Source organism: Pan paniscus, chromosome 2 (assembly GCF_029289425.2).
Source record: "Pan paniscus chromosome 2, NHGRI_mPanPan1-v2.0_pri, whole genome shotgun sequence".
Lineage (NCBI taxonomy): Eukaryota > Metazoa > Chordata > Mammalia > Primates > Hominidae > Pan > Pan paniscus.
The window spans coordinates 128,331,158-128,351,836 of NC_085926.1; the positions used below are offsets into that span (position 1 = coordinate 128,331,158).

Genomic DNA, 20,679 nt, shown 5'->3' on the forward strand with positions numbered 1-20,679 from the left:
TTTATAAATTATACTCTGAAGTACTGTATTTTATTCTTTAAACTGCATTCTAACTGTTCTTTACAATTTATTTTGAAACATCATGTTCATTTATTCTTTTAACAAATATTCACTATGCACCTACTATGGGGTAGGCATTGAAGTAAATGCCATAGACAGTTATTGTATGATGGAGCCTACAGTGACATTTTAGTCAAAACCAATAGGTTTATGACCTTTACTGACCTTACAAAATAACCCCCATAGTTATTAGGGGGCTAATGTTTGTGGCTTTCTATATTTCATCTTTTCATGCCACTGTCCTGGCTCCCCAAATAGATTGTGTGCTCTTGGAGGAAGAATTTTATGTGTTTTACTCTGTGTCCAAAGCCTATTTCAGTTCCATAAATTATCTATAAGCGGCAGTGTTGGAAGACTGGGAACGTGATGGTTGTTAGATGTGTTAATTAAACTGTAGCCCGTGTTTCTGATAGGTCTTATTTGTTTTGGTTTTAGGAGCTGGTGGCATAAGCATTCCTGCCTTCTGTCCTAATCCAGTTTCCTCTGATAAGGGTATTATTAGAATGTGATATCAGACATTTCCCAAAAAGAAGAACTTGAGAAACAGTTTCCTCCTGCGGATGTGCTGTGTAATCCAGTTGTAGACACCTCTCTACCTGGGATCCTTGATCTCTCCTCTTCCCCTTTGTGCATGATATTTTTGTCAATTCCCTCATTTGAAATAATACCTCATCCTCCCGTATTTTATCAGCATTTGCACGAGCACTTGCCTTCCGACCTGCCTTCATTTCCTCTTTTCCTTTCTTCCTGAATACTCACTCTGCCAAGCACTGGAGACATAAAGGTGTATTAAACATACTTGGTCTCTACTCTAAAGAAGTTTGCAGTTCAGAATGGGAGGTGGACATGTAGGCAACCAGATTACAAGTCTCCAGGCAAGCTTTTTGTCTGTTTTGTCCACGGCTAAATCCAAACTGCCTACAAAAGTGCTAAGAACATTGTTGGCACTTGAGGAATATTTGTTGAATGGATAAATAATCTCTCAGACCCAAGCATGCATATATATGTGTGTATATATATATAAATTATAAGGTTCAGTGAGACTACAGAGGTGGGAAAACTTTGCTGAATCAGGTTCTAAATCATGAGTTGGATTTGGTCAGGCAAAGATTCTATTCTTATTTTAGGTAAGGACTAGGTCTTTATCTTCATTTTCTCATATTGTATGCAGTAAGCTTCATGCGTCATGATTGTTCAGAAATGTCTGTGGCATTGGAATGAAGTTTTTTCTAGCCAGGCAAGAACTCTGCATCTTCACTTCTCAGATTCTTTACCCAGCCTGTATTAAAGGACATACTGGTCCTAATACTGCTGCCAAACCTCCTCGCCACACCTACTTCTTCCCAGGGCTGACCCTGGAAGATTTGTAAGGCCTCTGCCTTTTGAAAAGATGGAACCAGGATAGTTTACACAGCCTCTCCTGCTACAGCAGGCTCCCTGGGACTTGTCTGGAATGCTCCAATATGGTGTTCAGCTGTGCCCCAGAGTTGCTCAAATCAGTGGAGTTTGCTTCCCATGCATAGATCCTTACTTTATCAGTCACAGGATATTCCAAACATGGCCTTTTGCTTCTAGAAATTTCTGGAATTCCTTCTGTGTGAGGTTTAATAGGCACAATAGTTGGATAAATGGGGCTTTTAATCACTTCCTCAGTAATTAACTCAATCCAGCAAATACTTCTTGAGAACCTGTTCTAAAGCAGGCACTGACCTAAGCAGGTGGGGCGTTCAGTGACAAGGAACGAAGAGTCCAGTCCTGCCTTCAAGGAGTTTATAGGTGTTAGTGGTCGGTGTGTATGTGTGAGTGTGTGTGAGAGAGAGAGAGTGTGTGTGTGTGTTACTGGGTAAGGAGGAGAAGTGGGGGATTAAGAAAGTCTTTCAGTAACTTCAGTACAAGGCAGAATATGATAGGTACCAAAGAAGAGGAGGGACTTGGCAGTCCAGGTGGCTAGAATGAGTGTCTGGGTGTGGACAGATTTGAGAGTGTGGAGGAGTGGTGCCATGGAGGAAACAAAAGTAATGAAAACCAAAGGAAGTAGAGTCATATGGCACCCACAGGATGGACAGCCAGAACAGGAAAATAAGGCTAAATAATTATCTAGCCTCACAGTTTGTTTTGACAGGAAAGCTCAATGTGCCTTCCAGATGCTCCAGAAATGGGATAAGGCACCAGGGAGGCTAAGCCGAGAATTTAAGCTTTAGCTCAGCCATGGACTGGTTCTGTGACCTCAGATCCTCAGGTGGGAGTGCATGGTTGGTGCATTTGCAGCCTACGGCCCTTATCTACTGGAGACTGTGGTTCCTAAAGCTGTGCCCTTCTCCCTCTACTGGAGCTCCATATTCTGGCCAGCTTTTGTTGCATAAATCCTGAGTGAGGGATGCTTAACCAGGGAAACTAGAAGGCAGGCATTAGGGAGAAGGGAAATAGTGTAGAGGACAGAGGGGAGATGACCTGACCTTTATTTCTTACCATATTTCAGGACTTTTTGCTCCTTTGACTGCAAAAGGAGAGAAAGATAAATTAAACTTTCTCTTTCAGAATGCTATACTTTGCCATTACTTTTAATGGCAAAAACTGCAATTACTTTTGCAATATTTGTGGCATGTTTGATTTAGGATTTAGCAGTCTAAACCTCCAATAAACTGTTTACATACTTCCAATCTCATGGATTCAAGAATTACACCAAGGCCTTTGCTATGCAGTTATAACTTGTTAAATAATTTCTTTTTCCCTTTAGTGTCTGAACCTCTTAGAGGGTTGCAAGCTTTATCATGTGCCTTTATATTTTGCTAAATTAAGCTTTTTCTCCCTACTTCACCAAGTCACTTTAACACCTCATGCCATAGGTTATAAAATAGATTGTCCCATAAAAAATACAGTTTCTCATTCAGAATGAGTGAGATTTGTCTTCACAGATATTTTTGACCAAAGGAATGCAATCAAAAGAAGGGACGTGATTATTCATTACTCTATTATTATTCTCTTATTTTGTCTCCTGGCAGTGGCTAGGGAGCTTTAGCCCCCATCTCTATGTGGCTGATCTACATGTGCTAAGCATCCCCACAGGAAATAGCAAGGCCAGCTGATTGATGCCCAGCCCTCAGCATGTGTTCCTTCTCTCCAGATGTGCAGTTTGGCTGTTGGTCTACCCTGAAGTGGGCTTGGGGTGCCCTTCCCTCAGATGTGATACTAACTTTGAATTCCCAGTCAGCCTCTGAGAGTTTGAGCATTTGAAAGTGTGAGAAAGGGTGTGTTGGTTCACTTGGTAGCTATTCAAACTTGGAGTTTCTTTGGGCCCCAAGTCTAGTTTGGGGTATATCTCCTCCAAAATGGCCAATTAATTCCTTAAAGTATCACTCATTCATGCTACTCTCTACCTCAGGTCCTTCCTTCCTCATAGAATCACAGGATCAGAGAATTTTAGAGTTAGGAGGAGCCTTAGAGATGTGATTCAACTCTCTCCAAAGGGACCCCTACTATTATATCTTAGGGTCTGTATATTCTAAATATTTTTTTCACTTTTCCTTTGGCATGGGAAACTTTGAATTTTGGAAAAGCTGGAAATTTAGCACTGCCTGCTGACTTCATGTACCAAATCCAAACTTCAAGATGTTACAAAAGAGACAGGTTGAGCCATCAAAGGACCAAGAGTCATAGAAAGAGTGGCTTCCCCCGAATAACTACAGGGCTGGAAGAGGGGATTGGGAGTGGTAGAGCCTAGATTATAGCACTATACCTGCCCTCTTCTATATCCATCTTATCTGGAGGAATACAAATTTCACCCTGTTCCCAGGCATATATTACTTGCCAAGGGAATTAAAATAAGCTTACATCTGAAAAAAATTATTCATTTCAGAAGCATGAACAATAAAAAAGACAGACTAATCAGAATAACTTATACAAAAACAGTGTAAATAATGGAAAAGACGAATAGGAATGTGAAGTGAAAATAGTGAGACATACTATGTTGGGGCAGGTAAGGGAATATTATTTGGTACCCAAAGGATAGCAATTTGGCAGTATCCAAAGAAACTTAAAGTAAATATACTTTTTACTCAGCAGTTCCACCTCTACAAAATTAAACTATTGCAACTATTTTGGAGCCAAGACATGCAAAGTGGGAATTTGAGCTGAAGAAAGAATGGGAGCAGAGCTAAGCCAAGGGATGTGGGCATGAATGGCCACCTGGGGTAGGTACTCTGGGCTCCAGTGTTCATAAGCAAAACTCAACTGAGCTTTACTGGGTTGAGACCAGCTTAATCTTACTCTCTAAACATACACCCAACCTAAAGAAGGATGTATACACAGCTCTGAACATTTATTGGCTTCTGAATTCGCGTGGCTGTACAGAAAGGCCTCCTCTTTATCTTTGAATTCTTATGATCTCCTATATTTAAAGAGCATCAGTGAAATATGAAATAAGGAGATCTAAAAATTCTCTTCTCCATAGAAAGCCCATAGTAATGGATTGTAAAACAATATTAAGATGCTAAAACTCCATACATTTATCTACCTGTTCAATGAAATTCCTATCAAAATCCAGATGCCTTTTTTTTTTTTGGAAATTGACAAGGTGATTCTAAAACACATATAGAAATGCACAGGGCTCAGAATAGCCAAAACAACCTCGAAAAAGAACAAAGTTGAAGGACTCACACTTTCCAACTTCAAAACTTTCTAAAAGGTAGCATAATCAAAACTATGTGATACTGGCATAAGGACAGAAATATAGATGAATAGAATACAATTGAGAGTCTAAAAATAAACCCATCCACTCATAGTAAATTTGTTTTTGATGAGGGTGTGAAGACAATTCAATGGTGAAAGAAAAGTCTTTTCAACAAATGGTACTAGGACAACTGTAATTGTATATCCACATATGAAAGAGTGAAATTGTATCCCTACCTCACACCATACACAAAACAACTTAAAATGGGTTAAAGAACTAAATGCAAGGCTAAACTATAAAATGCTTAGAAGAAAACATACAAGTAACTCTTCATGACTGTAGGCAATGGTGTTTTAGATATGACACTAAAAGCACTAGGAACGAAATAAAACAAAAAACCCCATATAAATTGGACTTCATCAAATTTAAAATCACTTGTGCCTCAAAGGACACATTTAAAAAGTGAAAATACAACACACAGAATGGCAGGAGTATATTAGCAAGTCATATATCTGCTAAGCATGTAGTATTCTAGCATCTAGAGTATATAAAGAATTTTTATATTACAAGAATAAAAGACAAAAAACCCAGTTAAAAATGGGTAAAGCATTTAAATAGATGTTTCACCAAATAAGAGATACAAATGGCCATTAAGTACCTGAAAAGATAACATCATTCATCATTAGGGCAATGCAAATGAAAACCATTTATACCCACTAAAATGGCTATAATAACAAAATGGAAAATAAGTGTTGATGGCAATGTGGAGAAGTTGGAAACTTTATACACTCCTGCTGGAATGTAAAATAGTGTGGCCACTTTGGAAAACAATTTTGCAGTTTCTCAAAATGTTAAACATAGAGTTATGATAAGACCAAATATTTCACTCCTAGGTACCTAGTCCAGATAAATGAAAATATATATTCACACCAGCATGTACATAAGTGTTCATAGCAGTATTATTTATAATAGCCCAAAGTAGAAACAACCCAAATGTTCATCAACTGACAATTAATGTTTTAAATTATATATATATATCTCCATACAATGGAATATTACTCAGCCATAAAAAAGAATTAAGTACTGATACATACTATAACATGGATAAACCTTGAAAACATACTAAATGAAAGAAGCCAAACATAAAGGCCACATATTGTATGATTCTGTTTATACAAAATGTCCAGAATAGGCAAATCCATAGAGAAAGCAAGTAGATCAGTGCCAGCACCTATAGAAGGGGAGTGGGGGAATGGGGAATGACTGCTATGGGTTTGGGGTTTCTTTTTGGGGTGATAAAAATGTTGTTTCCTCTGAACTGGGGGCTTAATCTAAATGATTTATAGGGTCTTCTCCACATCCAGCTTCCAATGATTCTATCAATCTTCCTGAATGAGTAACAATTTCAAAAGAACTCTAAAAATCAGCCCTTACACCTTTGGTATCTGTTTTAAGGGAGATCTATTTCTTGAGTATTGGCCATTTTAATCTATTTCTATTCTTATAAAGAACAAACTCAGATTTGGTTAAATTCCTGAGATTTTAATTTCCCATGAAGCATTCTGATTGATTGTGAACTATGTGGAAAAACCAAACCTAAGGTAGTTTGTGAAATTGAGCATAACTGTAAGTGAGGAAGCAGTTTTCACCAAGGCTCAGTGAAGGAAGAGACATGTGTAGCTGTTGGCTTTTTAAGCCAAATTATAAATATATACGATAGTGGCATAACAATAAAGGGTAGAGAATAGTGACTACATAAATTCTGTGAGGACACTAATTTTGTATAAAGCTTATGACATAGTGGTTAAGAGGTTAGGTGATGCAATTGCTTCGTCTGGGTTAGTACTGTGGATCGATCTACCTCTTACCAAGCCATTTGGTGCTTCAGTTTCCTTATCTGTCACATAAGTGTAGTAATTGTACCTCCCTATAATATTGTTGTGAGGATTAAATTAGATGACACTTGTCAAGCACTGAGAAAGGTGTTTGAGCCTTGGCCAGGGCTCAGCAAACATTAGCATTAATATTTTCAACAAATACTCCAAATGCTTGATGAATTTTATAAACACACTTGGCACTGCTTGACAAATACTTGTTTACAGTGTACCATGCCCTAATGCAACTATCCTGACAGTTACTTAATGGTATAAAATAAAATTTTTCATAATGTAAATAATTTTTTTTTGCAGAACAAAAGTAAAAAATCTTCACTAACAAAATGAAGATCCTGCTAATTATATTTGTCCTAATCATTTGGACTGAAACATTGGCAGACCAGAGCCCAGGTATCAGTATATTTTACGTTTATTATTATTTAGGAAATATTTTTTACATCTCAGTAAACTTTAATAAACAGCAAGAAATAATTTATTTACTAAAAATCAAAGTATGCAGCATTTAGTAATTGTTATACAATATCAAACAAACTTAACTTGTGAAAGACAGCACAAAGCCATGAGCAAAAGTCATGAGTTATGTTGCACCTGGCTAGAAAAACTTTAATTATCCATTGATTTGCTTCAATCTCAATATCACATGTCTCCATGGATTGAGTCAGTCCATTTGTTTATAGATCCATTTGAATCTTGATCTCATAAATGAAAGAAAAGGAACCCCACACAGAAAACAAATTCTAAGTATTTTCATGACTAAACCATTGCCTTCCTTTCCTTTTACAAGCATGAAATATATATTTACACACAAACACACACACACAGTCATACATCACTTAACAATGGGTGTACTTTCTGAGAAATGCATCATTAGGTGATTTTGTCATTGTGTAAACATCATAGAGTATACTTATACCTAGATGGTGTAGCCTACTACACACCTAGGGCATATGATACAACCTATTGCTCCTAGGCTACAAACCTTTACTGCATGTTACTGTGCTGAATATTGTAGGCAAGTATAATACAATGGTAAGGAGTTATATATCTAAACACATCTAAACACAGAAAAGGCAATACCTTGCACTACCACATTATGACAGCTATGATGTCATTAGGTGATAAGAATTTTTCAGCTCTATTATAATCGTGTTTTTTTTGAGACAGAGTCTCACTCTGTCACTCAAGCCAGAGTGGAGTGATGCAATCTCGGCTCACTACAACCTCTGCTCCCTCGGCTCAAGCAATCCTTCTGCCTCAGCCTCCCAAATAGCTGGGACTACAGGTGCATTCCCCCACACCTGGCTCATTTTTATATTTTTTGTAGAGATAGGGTTTCATCATCTTGCACAGGCTGGTCTCAATCTCCTGGGCTCAAGTGATCCTACCACCTTGGCCTTCCAAAGTGCTGGGATTACAGTGTGAGCCACCATGCGCAGCCAGCTTAATTTTAACTGTATGAGGCCACTATCATATATGCAGTCTGTTGTTGACTGAAATGTCATTATGTCATTGTGAAGCACACGACTGTGTGAGTGTGTGTGTGTGTGTGCGTGCGTGTGTGCCTATCTGTATAGGAAAAGAGAGAGAGCATGCATGAAAAGTAAGGTTTTATACTCTCTTGTAATTACTAAAAACATCATTCAAAGAAGTATTTTTAACTGTGCATTGTCACTGTGTTACTCTAAGATTTCCTGATGCATTTCTGAGTTACCTTGAAAGAGCCAGTTGTTAGACATTTACTAGCACATTACTAATTTCAGGAGCAGCACGGCTGACCATGACTGCTAAGGTAGATACTATTGGCACCTCCCTTACCAGACTCTTCTTATCTGGCTGGTGCACCCGCCTCCCAGCTACTGTGAATATTGCTGGCAACAGCTCATGGCTCTGCCCCATTTTCTCAGGGGAACTGTTCTCAGTTTTCCCACTTAACCAAGAGGTTCTGCCTACAACCTTCTGCTCCTTCTCTCCAACTTCTGGGGATGGTCTGCAGCCAATGACTGACTAATAGGGTAGCACAAAAAACTGGCTCTCTTGCCTCAAAGAGGGACAGCTCTGCTGTAATTTAGGCTCCAGAGCCCCTTGCAGAGCAGGTCAAAGCTAGACCTTACCTGATGACATGCCCTTCTCTACTTGTTCCCTGTCCTATCCTGTTTGTCTTACATTGCGTGCCCTCAATCAAGCACTTTCATCTGAAATCCCCATCTTAGACTCTGTTCTCCCACCTGAGACAATTGCTTACTCTATAATGTTTTCAAAAATTGCTGTTAGTTCTCAGACAACTTTGGCCCATTCTTACACTGCTATGAAGAAATACCCAAGACTAGGTAATTTACAAAGGAAAGAGGTTTAATTGACTCAGTTCCTCATGGCTGGGGAGGCCCCAGCAAAATTACAATCATGGCAGAAGTGGAAGCAAACATGTCCTTCTTCACATGGTAGCAGTAGAGAGAAGTGCCAAGCAAAAGGGGAAAAGCCATGAGAACTCATGAGACTCTCACTATCACAAGAACAGCATGGGAGTAAGCACCTCCATGATTCAATTACCTCCTATTGGGTCCCTCCCATGACACATGGGGATTATGGGAGCTATAATTCAAGATGAGATTTGGGTAGGGACACAGCAAAACCAGTCCAGTCAGGGACTTTCTGAGTTGGTACAATATCAGAATTTGGGGTTCCAGAACTAAAAAAGAAAAGAAGTTTATTGTCTCTTGTATATCTGTTGGCTAACTTTACTAAAGCCCTTCTGTTTGACATTTTAGCAAAGGCAATTATATTTTCTTCTGTTTGACCTCCGGAAGACACTTTTCTTGGGATTCTGATATACACTTAACACCAGCACATAGTCTTAAATAAGTATTGTGGTCTAAAATATAAAGGTTGAATGATAACTTTGTTTTTGCTTGTTGTTATTTTATTTTGATAGGGCCAGGCCCTGTGTATGCAGATGTTGTGTTTCTGGTGGACAGCTCCGATCACCTGGGACCTAAGTCATTCCCATTCGTGAAAACGTTCATCAGCAAAATGATCAACAGTCTCCCCATAGAGGCCAACAAATACCGTGTAGCCCTGGCCCAGTACAGCGACGAGTTTCACAGTGAATTCCATCTGAGCACCTTCGAAGGCAGAAGCCCCATGCTGAACCACCTCAAGAAGAACTTTCAGTTCATTGGCGGGTCCCTGCAGATAGGAAAGGCTCTTCAGGAGGCTCATAGGACCTACTTCTCTGCACCCACAAATGGGAGAGACAGGAAACAGTTTCCCCCAATTTTGGTGGTCCTGGCTTCGGCTGAGTCTGAGGATGAAGTGGAAGGGGCTTCGAAAGCCCTGCAGAAAGACGGGGTGAAAATTATCTCCGTGGGGGTGCAGGAAGCTTCTGAGGAAAATCTGAAGGCCATGGCCACGTCCCATTTCCATTTCAACCTTCGGACAATCAGAGACCTCAGCACATTTTCCCAAAACATGACACAGATCATCAAGGATGTAACCAAGTATAAGGACGGAGCCGTCGATGCTGATATGCAAGGTAAGGAAACCCTTGGTTGAAGAGGTGCCTGATCCCCAGGTGGGTCTACATCTGTCCACTCTCACCTCTTGCAACTCATGTTAGGTTTTCATGATTAGCCATGTTGAAGTATTGGAAACTTCTACACATCATACCTACTCGCTTCTGCCTTTGCTTATGCCATTTTTTCTGACAAGAGCTCTATCTTATTGTACTCCTTTGCTTTCTTATAGCTTGAATAACTCCTGTCATCATTTAAATCTCATCCCTACATTCTTTTCCTCTTGGAATCTTTCCTTTCTAATTTCTTTTTGGGTTTCGGTTCCTTGCACACAGCTTATGACAGCAGTACTTCCTGTAACTATCCATTTCTGTGTTTGTCCTCCTTCCCTTCCCCACCACCACGAAGCAAGAAACAGGTAGCACATGAGGGCAGGATTGACAACTTATCTCTCTGTCCTTTGTGCCAAGTACAGTGCCTGACAATGAGCTGGTGTTCTATTTCTCAATGAATTAATACATGAGGATCTTACAGATAAAGAAATAGGATCACTGTCTATTCTCTTTCCTTCACCATCTTGTTACAGTATGAGACTCACAATAAATATTCAATAAATGCTTGTGAACTGATATATAGTGATACTCAGTGAGAAGAATGATAACCTTAGAATGAGACACTATTAGTACATGTTCATATTTTGTGTTCGACCAGGAAGAAGAGGGGATGCCCTCAGTGGTGCAGTAATGCAATGCAGTGGACTGCATTCTGCTGTGTTGAGCCCTGCATCTGCTGTGTTGTCCCATCCTGGACTTTGAGAGGTTAGGAGCAAAGACTTCGGAGTCAGGAAGGTCTGAGTTCAAACCCTGGCTTGGCCACTTAGGACATTGAGTCCCTTACTTAACCCTGAGCATCAGTTTCCTTACCTGTAAAGTGAGGATAATAGTGTCTATCATATAATATGAGTGAGGTGACTTGTATGGCATTTGGCACACTGTTTACTATTATTAATAGTAACAACTATTTGCAAATAAATACTAACCTGAGAAGGTCATTCTTGGAGTTTGTTTTAGCTAACTATGGGATTTCAGAGTAGATTGGTAGATTTATGAGGATTATTTTTAATTCCATAAATATTTTTGAGCTCTCACCAGGCACCAGGTACTGGAGGGATAGGGATAAGTAAGACATGCTTTCTGCCTTCTAAGAACTCACAGATGGGTAGTTCTTGGCAAGGTTGAGCTTATCTCTTGGCTATGCTTTCCACAGCTGCAGTTCATCCAGCTGTGCTTGGAGTCTATGTTTTATGTGAATACGGTGTACTTTCCCTTAGATTCCAAATTTGTATAACCAACTGCTTACCTGGCATCTCCTCTTCAATACTCAGTAGTTTCTCAAACTTACCATGTCTGAAACAGAACACAAATCCCCCCTGTAACTTGTTTTTCCCACTATCTTCCCTATCTTGAAAAAAAGACACCACCACCATTCACTCAGTTGTTCAGGCCAAAAACCCAGGAGTTTTCACCACTTCCTCTTTTGTTGTCAATACTCACATGCAATTTATCCAGCTTTCTGTTCTACCTCTAAGTCATGTATCAAAACTATCCTTGTCATTCCATCTTAGCAGCTGTAATACTTGGCCAAGAATCATTATCTCTTTCCTGGACTAGGGCCATTGTTTCTTAATTATTATCCCTGAATTCATTATTTCCTCTCAGCAACTGGAGTGGTATTTAAAATATTTAAATAAGATCATGTGACTCCCAGAAGATCTGGGCCCTGCTTCCCTCTGGCCTCATCCGTCAATGTTTCCCCTCATTCATGGGCTCCAACTACTCTGGACTTCTTGCTTGTTCCCACCTCTTGCTGTTCTATCTGCCGGAATTCCTCTTCCTTCAGAACTCCATGTGGCTGAATTCTTCTCTTCAGTCATTTCTCAACCCACATGTGATCCTCTCAGAGAGGCCTTTCCTGATTTCTTCATGTCTTAGGTAAGTTAACCCTCCCTTAACCACAGTGTAGTCACTCAGTCAAGTCACCTGTTTTATTTCCTTGCTAGCACTTATTACTGTGTGAAATAATACAATCTAGTTATCTGCCCTCCCCAGAGAATGTGAACTCCCTGTAGTAAGAGATATTTCTGCTAACTCATCCCTGCATCCCAGTTCTTGAGAATGGTGGTGGCAGTGGTAAAGGTAGCGGTGATGGTGGACATGGTGGTTCCTTCACTTCACTAGTATTGAAGATAGTGGTGATGATGGTGGTGGTCGTGGTGGAGGTGGAAGTGACGGCAGTGGTGGTGGTGATCATACAAGTGGTGATGGTGGTCATGGAGATAATAGTGGTGGTGGTCATGGGATGTGGTAGGGAAATTGGTCAGAAGCATTCTTCAGAGGGAACAGCATATGGAAAGCTTTTGAAGTCAACAACCTTGTAAGTCTTGTTTAGAATTTTGATCTTTCGTTCACTAAAAGAAAACGATGCTGTCTACATCCATCATGACTACCTCTATTCTAACTAATGTGCTTGATAATGTAAAAAGTACCTTTTTCTCTCCGGGCCAGTGGTTTATACTAATCCTCACACATTTTCTCTCTGCGTAGTTCACTTCCCCATATCCTGTCAGAAAGATTCACTTGCTGACCTCGTGTTCCTGGTGGATGAGTCACTTGGGACCGGAGAAAATTTAAGGCATCTTCAGACCTTCCTTGAGAACATTACCAGCTCCATGGATGTGAAGGAAAATTGCATGCGACTTGGACTGATGAGTTACAGCAATAGTGCCAAGACTATTTCATTTCTTAAATCAAGCACAACCCAATCTGAATTTCAGCAGCAAATCAAGAATCTTTCTATCCAAGTTGGGAAATCCAATACAGGGGCTGCCATTGATCAGATGAGAAGAGACGGCTTCTCAGAGTCATATGGCAGCAGAAGAGCACAAGGAGTGCCTCAGATTGCAGTTCTGGTCACCCACAGACCATCAGATGATGAGGTGCATGATGCTGCACTGAACCTTCGACTGGAGGATGTAAACGTGTTTGCCTTGAGCATCCAAGGGGCTAACAATACCCAGTTAGAAGAAATAGTGTCTTATCCTCCAGAACAGACAATTTCCACGCTGAAGTCCTATGCAGACTTAGAAACTTACAGTACAAAGTTCCTGAAAAAGCTCCAGAATGAAATATGGTCCCAAATTTCTACTTATGCTGAACAAAGGAATCTTGATAAAACTGGTATGTTTTTTAAAATACTTTTCTAATTATAAAATTAATATAAGTGGTTACCTAGGACTAGGGTGGGAGTGAGGATCAACTGTAATTGGATAAAGGAACTTTCAGGAGTTGTGGGAATGTTCTAAAGCTGGATTTTGGTGATGCCCGTACAACTTCAAACATTTGCCAAAAATCATTGAACAATACACTTACAAGAGGTCAATTTTATAACATATAAATCACACCTCAATAAAATGTAAAATATATGTTAATTATAAAATATTGTAATAGTATGGCTTGACATACAGAAGAAAATAGAATCACCTGTAATTCTATCTTCAGATAAAACCATTAATACTTTTTTCTGTTGTCTTTAGTCTCTTCTGTCCCTCTCTCTTTCTCTTCCTCCCTTCTCTCATCCCTCACCCCTCTCTCCCTCTCTGTCTTCCTTTCATTCATGCACACACAGACAAATACAGAGTTTTTAAAAATGATATCACATTGTATATATCAGTGCTGTCCAACAGCCCTTTCTATGATGCTGGAAATGTTCTTTATCTGCACTGTCCACTAGGTCAGCCACCAGCCACGTGTGACTACTGAGCACTTGAAATGTGGCTAGTGTGATGGAGGAACTGAATTTTAAATGTCATGTAGTTTTAATTCATTTTAATAGCCAGGTGTGTCTAGTGGCTGTCATATTGAACAGTATAGGCATAGACAATTGGGTAACTTTTATTAGTTACAACTATATTTGGGTGTGACCAACAGAAGAAACCAAAATTACAGTAATTGAAAGAGGGTAAGATTATTTTTTCTGTTTCACAAATAAGTCCAGAGGTAGGTAGACTGAGCTAGTCTGATACACCACAGTGTCAGAGACCCTGTCTTTTTCCACATTATTTTTTGCTGTTCGTGGTCTTAATTCCTAGGATCGTTGTCCAAAATAATGGCTCCAGGCATCACCCTCACATCCAGAAATCAAGAAAGACAAAAGGGAAGAAAAAGCGCCAGGCCTCTTCACCTTTTCTTCAAGGATGCTCCCAAGAGTTATATGTGCCATTTCTGCTTACATCCCATTGGCCAGTACTTGGTCACATGCCACACCTAAGTTATAAAAATGGAAGCTGGGAAATGTGACCTTTATTTGGGGAAGCCAAGCACCTAGGTTAAAACTGGTGGTTCAATTGGTGTAGAAGAAGGAGAAAATGGATATTGGAGATAACTAGTAATATCTGCCTTACCCACTTTTCCATCAACTTGATATTATGATCTTTTGTCTGTTTCCTTAAATACTCTTTTGAAACATTCCTTTAGGTTGAGAAAAATATTCCATATAATGGATATACCATATTTTTTAAAACATATCTTAAATTGTCGGATATATAGGCCAATGTTTTGTTTTTATAAAAGTCTTGCAGGGACATCCTTTTACCTGTATTTTTATGCACAATCATGGTTATTTTCTGACATTTAGATCCTGTCTTTTTTTCTTCTATCATTCCAGTGAAGGATCTCCTAGTTAAGATTCTTTGTGAATCTGCTATAGTTTTACAGAGCTCTTTTCAAAGGTACATGCCGAGAGATACTTAATATGACTTTGAGCTCATCTAATTCTGAGATACCTACTGTCCTCACACATTTTCTCTGTAGAGAAAATGCTTCCAGGCAATTGAAACTGGAATTTGGCAGCACACAACATGGAAAGGAATTTTAATGTTCCAATGATATTAAAGGCTAATTTTGAACTCAGACCAGCTTCAATCTAATACTGTTACTAGGCCATAGGAGGGATATGTGGCATAGTCTCTTTCAGGAGTTTGCAATGATGCCACAAAAAATTATTATTGTAATTATAGAAATTGTAAATGGGAAGATATGGGACCAAAGCTAGGGCACAAGGCCTCACTATGTAACTCCTTAGTAATCCAATTGTTTTAAAATGTTGGTACCTGACTTAAGTTGGGCTCCTCAGAAGCAGATGCCTGGCAAAAATTCACATGAAATTGATATATTAGGAAATGTAACCAGAAAAAAAAACGGAGATTGGTATGAAAATGAGGAAATGGGAACAGGAAGGAAAGGACAATAAGAAAAGTCCTATGGATAGTAACCTTGGCTCAATTCCATGGTGTCATTATAGAGATAGTGTATATCAAGCATCAGAGTTGTCCCAGGCAAGGAAAACAAACAAACAAACAACAACAAAAAAAAAAAACACAAAAAACATAACTAGAGAATTTACATTTAAGCACATGCAGGGAATGTAAATTTCTGGACACTCCTGGTTCAAGTGCCAGGCAAAGGAGTTTCCAGAAACTCAGGGGCAGCTCACCTACAGATATAGCATTTGCTATTGGGAGTTAAAGCAAAGCACAAGCAGCCAGTTTGCATAAAAAATGGTAAGAAATTTGAGAAAATACAGGTGAAAACACCAATAGTGTCTGTTGTAAACTTAATTAGGGTCTTTTGAGGAGCTTGTTAATAATTCAGTTGCCCAAGCATCACTCTAAAACTACTGAATTGGTCTCTGAGGGTAGGGCCTGGGCCCATGCATTTTAGTGAGCTCCCTAATGAATTCAGGCTAGCAACATTTAAGACCTACTACCTTAGGGAAGTTTCTGTGATCTAGAGTGTGGTGGCCAGCTTTGCAATTTCAGAATGATCAACGCTCAGAGAAACAATCTATATCTGGCTTAGTCCCTGCTATATCTACTACATCTGGCACATACTAAGTGTTCAGTTTTTATTCCATAAAACTTCATTAAATCAAGGCAAAATTCACATTAACCAAACTCAAGCGACTGATGTATAGAAAAAGAATGACAATTATCTATGTAAAAATGAGAGCTATCAATGCCCAGGGGCTTGGACATTCACATCTTCCAAGTGGTACATTCTCTCCCTATAGATATGCCAAATTAGAAGCTAAATTGCAATCAAAACTCTGCTTGGGGTTGTGGAATCAGAACAAGAGAGTTACTGTAGTTTTACAATTGAAATGTTTAGTAGCATCCAATTGGGCAGATGTTTCTACTTTAAAATCAAATACATACATCTATATTTATATATGTATCTGTATATATGAATGCACAGGTGAGGCCTTGAGCCAAGGGACACATTCTTTGGCAGTGTTTAATTGAAATTTTGTAATGATAGAAATATTCTGTATCTATGCTAATAGGGTAGCTGCTAGTTATATGGAGCTGTTAAGCACTTGAAATGTAGCTAGTGTACTCAAGGAGATGACTTTTAATTTTATTTAATGTTGGATAGTTTAGATTTACATTTTAATAGCAACATGTGACTAGTGGCTCGTGTATTGGATAGCACAGCCCTAGGCAGGGATGAATGGGCATTGCTACAGTTACCTACTCACCTTTTTCTCTCCCTCATTGCTAATCACCACTACCTTTCTTTTGCTGAACATTTAATTCTTCTTTATTAGATATATAAATTAATGCATTCCGGTTACTTTCAAGTTTTGTTGGCCTGGGATCAACCCTGTCTTTTGCAGATAACCGCTTATCTTTGCCCTAATGCTTTATGTATTGATTTTATAGTTCATTTCTCAGGGTCAGACTTCTTTTCAGTATATCTGATTTCCTAAGGAGCAACTGCCGTGGGCTGAAGTAGTGTCAGTAGCTATAATTTACCTAAGAGCTGTCAAGAAAACCAGATAATGACACACATAACCCAAAATTTTGAAAATATGTTCTTTCTCTTACCCAGTTTCTGTGAATGTCTACATAAAGTAGTAAATAGACTACTAAGAAAGCAAAAATAGTTTTTCATAGATTCAGCTTAACAAAGGAAGGAACATTGAGAAGTCTTTTATTAAAAAAACAAACTGAACTCCTATGATGTGCCAGGCCTACTGGGCAGAAGCAGAAAAATAAACAAAATCTTTGTCCTCATGGATTACATTCTGTGGTAAGAAACAGGCCATGCTCATGAACAAATGAAGAAGGTAACTTCAGAAAGTAACATAAAGAAAATAAACACTGTAAGAAGATAGACAATGACAGGTGTGCTTTAGATAAGGAGAAGACCTTTTTTAAGAGATGACTTGATGACATCCATGATGAGAAGGAAGCAGCCATGTGGATATTTGGGGCAAATAATATTTCAAGAAGAGAGGAGGGCACATGCAAAGACCCAGGGACATGTTCTAAAGACAGAATGAAGCCCAATGTGGTTGGAACACAGTGAGGGAGATGAAGAATTGCTGGAAATAGGGTCAGAGAGAAAAGCAGGAGACAAGATAAGGCCAAGTTTTAGTTTTTAAGTTCCAAATGCAATGATAGATCATTTAAGAGGTAGAATAATATGATCTAAGTTTATATTTAAATATCTTATTCTAGTTGGTCTGGAAAGAAGAGATTATTGGTGAAGTAAGAATAGAAGATTGTCAATCCCATGCCTTTTTTCAAGAAATGATAGGACATAAACTGTCTAAGAAGGCAGGTGTCAATGCTAGAAAAACTATTTAACTTGGAGCCTGGAGTCTCTGGAATTTGGTCTTTACTCTTTAATTTACTGGTTATATGACCTTAGACAAACCACTACATTTTGCCCTGTTTCAATTTTCTCACAAGGTGTTGTAAATTTCAAAGGAGAAAATGGGCATGACTGTGCTTAATGAAGTGTGCAGGCTCTATGCAAAAACGAAGTCTTCATTCTTTAGAAATGCCTCAGCCTCATGTTCCTTCACAAACCCTCTTGCAAAGTTCTCTCTAGGTTCTCTATTTTACAGAGAATGCACTTTTTTTTTCAGGCTGTGTGGATACAAAAGAGGCTGATATCCATTTCCTCATTGATGGCTCAAGCAGCATCCAGGAGAAACAGTTTGAGCAGATCAAGAGATTTATGTTGGAAGTGACAGAAATGTTTAGCATTGGCCCAGACAAAGTCCGAGTTGGAGCTGTGCAGTATTCAGATGACACAGAAGTGGAATTTTATGTCACTGACTATTCTAATGACATTGACTTAAGAAAGGCTGTTTTTAACGTTAAGCAACTAACTGGTGGAACTTATACTGGGAAAGCTCTGGATTACATACTGCAAATAATAAAAAATGGAATGAAGGACAGAATGAGCAAGGTTCCCTGTTACCTCATTGTGTTGACTGATGGGATGTCCACAGACAGAGTCGTGGAACCTGCTAAGAGACTAAGGGCTGAGCAAATCACCGTTCATGCAGTTGGCATTGGGGCAGCTAATAAAATAGAACTGCAAGAAATTGCTGGGAAAGAAGAAAGGGTTAGCTTTGGGCAGAACTTTGATGCTTTGAAAAGCATAAAAAATGAAGTCATTCGTGAAATCTGCGCTGAAAAAGGTAAGCAACACGAAAAAGGCTTTATTCTCCACATTTCATCAATTGCTTTAGGCAGATTAATGGCCAGACTGAGACAAGGCCTGATGTGACCAGTTGTCCTGATAACATTTTGCTAGCTTCCTTTATTACCGTGGAGGGATTCAGCCCCTCACTTTTAAACCAAATGCCAAGACTGGAGAATCTCTCTATAAACAGTTGCCCCAAGGCCATCTTGGAAGTCATAAGTGGGAAGGTTTCTAAGAATGTTGGGGCCTTGACAAAGCCCACTGCTGTGGAGTGAGAGAGATTCTATTCTGCATGGGAGGTGTGTGTGTGTGTATATGTATGTGCATACATAAATAAGTACGGGGGAAGTACAGTGTTTGTGTGTGCACAGGTGGGTACAGTGAAAGGAAAATGGACTTTGGCTCTAGATAGCTTAGGGTTTGACTCACATACTTCCACTTGAGCCTGGAACATTGTCATTTATAAAATGAGGATAATACCTACATCAGAGAATCCTTATAAGTTGAGCACCATAAATGCCAACCATTATTTTTATATTAAATGCATATCAAGTATATATGTAATAATTGTTCATTTTTATTTACAACAAAAACACATACTTGCATTTTTGTTCTAATTAGAGATTAAGTACCAAAAGTTAGGAGAAACAATTTGCAAATTTCTATATCTGGTTGTTTTTTTATTTATATTATTAATAATGGCCACTTACACCACTTACTAGTTCAAGATGGTATGTGTTGATTGCCAGTATTAGCACATGAAAATATTGCCTGCTGAGAAGCACATTAGTTTACTGGTAAAGAGGAAAGATGCTAGAGTCAGAGTCAAGGTTCACACCCTAGCTTTACCACTGATTAGCCATGACCTTGAATAAGTTACTGTCTACTTGCCTTGGTTTCCTTGTTTGTAGGCTTATTGTGAAGCTTAATGGTGATAACGCACGTGGAGCAGTTAGAGGAGTGCCTGGAACATAGTAAGCGCTACAAAAAAGTTAGCTGTTGCAGAAGGTGGTTAAGGTGTTCACCGATGAGGAAAGGAAGAGAATTCTCACTTATTTGAACTTACTAAAGTGAAAACGTGTTTGAATTTTCTCTGAGCCACTGAAAAACAAAAATAAAAAATAAGTAAGCAAATAAATAGCATTAACAACAAATCCTAAGTAACAATTTTGTTCATTTTTCTCCCTGTTATGGACAGTAACAGAGTTGGGTCTTTAGGGCGTCTTAGAAAGAGTGCAAGAATAAAAGATTCCCCAATGTTTCCTGGAGTTGATGCTAAGAAAAGTAAAAGGATTCCAGGAAGCATAAAGTAGGTTGTATCTCAGATCCTTTCAAGGGAGAAGGTCCTGGACGAATCTAGGGAGGTACAGTACATCCCTTGCACTTCAGGTAGTTGCAGTTGAAGTAGTCAGCCTGAGCACTGGCATGCCTGGAGGAGGAGATAAGTTGTGGACAAGGAAATGAGTTATAAAATGGCTAACAGAGAAGCAGGAAAACAAAGGAGCCAAAGCTTGTGGAGCTAGAAAAAACTAAGGAGTCTCAGAGCAGATGCAGATGGAGTGAGGCACAGTGTATTAGTAGGGTACAGGTTAAGCTGCAATAGCAAAAAGACCCCAGACTACACAGTACAGAATATTATTTTTCTCTTACATAATACTTTAGGGTGAATAGTCCAGGTCTAGTAGAGAGGCTGTTCCATCCTCAACACATAGCTTCCATCTTTAGGTCAAAACTGAAGATTCAGTTCTTATCACCTTCCATCCATGGAAAGGGAGAAAGGACCAAGGGAGCCTACCACACTCAACTGTTTCAATGGTAAGACCCAGAAGTGGCCAGATCACTTTTGCTCATACCTTTTGGTTAAAACTTAGACACAAGGCCACAGCTAGCTTCAAGGAAGGCTGGGAAATACAATCTTTAGATGGGCAATCATCTGCCTATCTAAAATTTTATTAACATAGAAGAATGGAAAGCTAGATATTCAGGGA

At 39.1% G+C, this 20,679-nt stretch overlaps 1 protein-coding gene across 3 annotated transcripts in view; it reads left to right on the forward strand.

The window, feature by feature from the left end:
* Positions 1-20,679, forward strand: part of COL6A5 (collagen type VI alpha 5 chain) — a 139,675-nt gene that overhangs the window by 20,959 nt on the left and 98,037 nt on the right. For all 3 annotated transcript variants that reach the window (XM_057301893.1, XM_057301894.1, XM_024928310.4), the window contains 4 exons: positions 6,919-7,014; positions 9,554-10,153; positions 12,737-13,369; positions 18,126-18,686. In XM_057301893.1, the coding sequence (XP_057157876.1) occupies positions 6,948-7,014; positions 9,554-10,153; positions 12,737-13,369; positions 18,126-18,686 (1,861 nt within the window). In that variant the 5' untranslated portion in view covers positions 6,919-6,947. Of the gene's footprint in view, positions 1-6,918; positions 7,015-9,553; positions 10,154-12,736; positions 13,370-18,125; positions 18,687-20,679 lie in introns of those variants that run through there.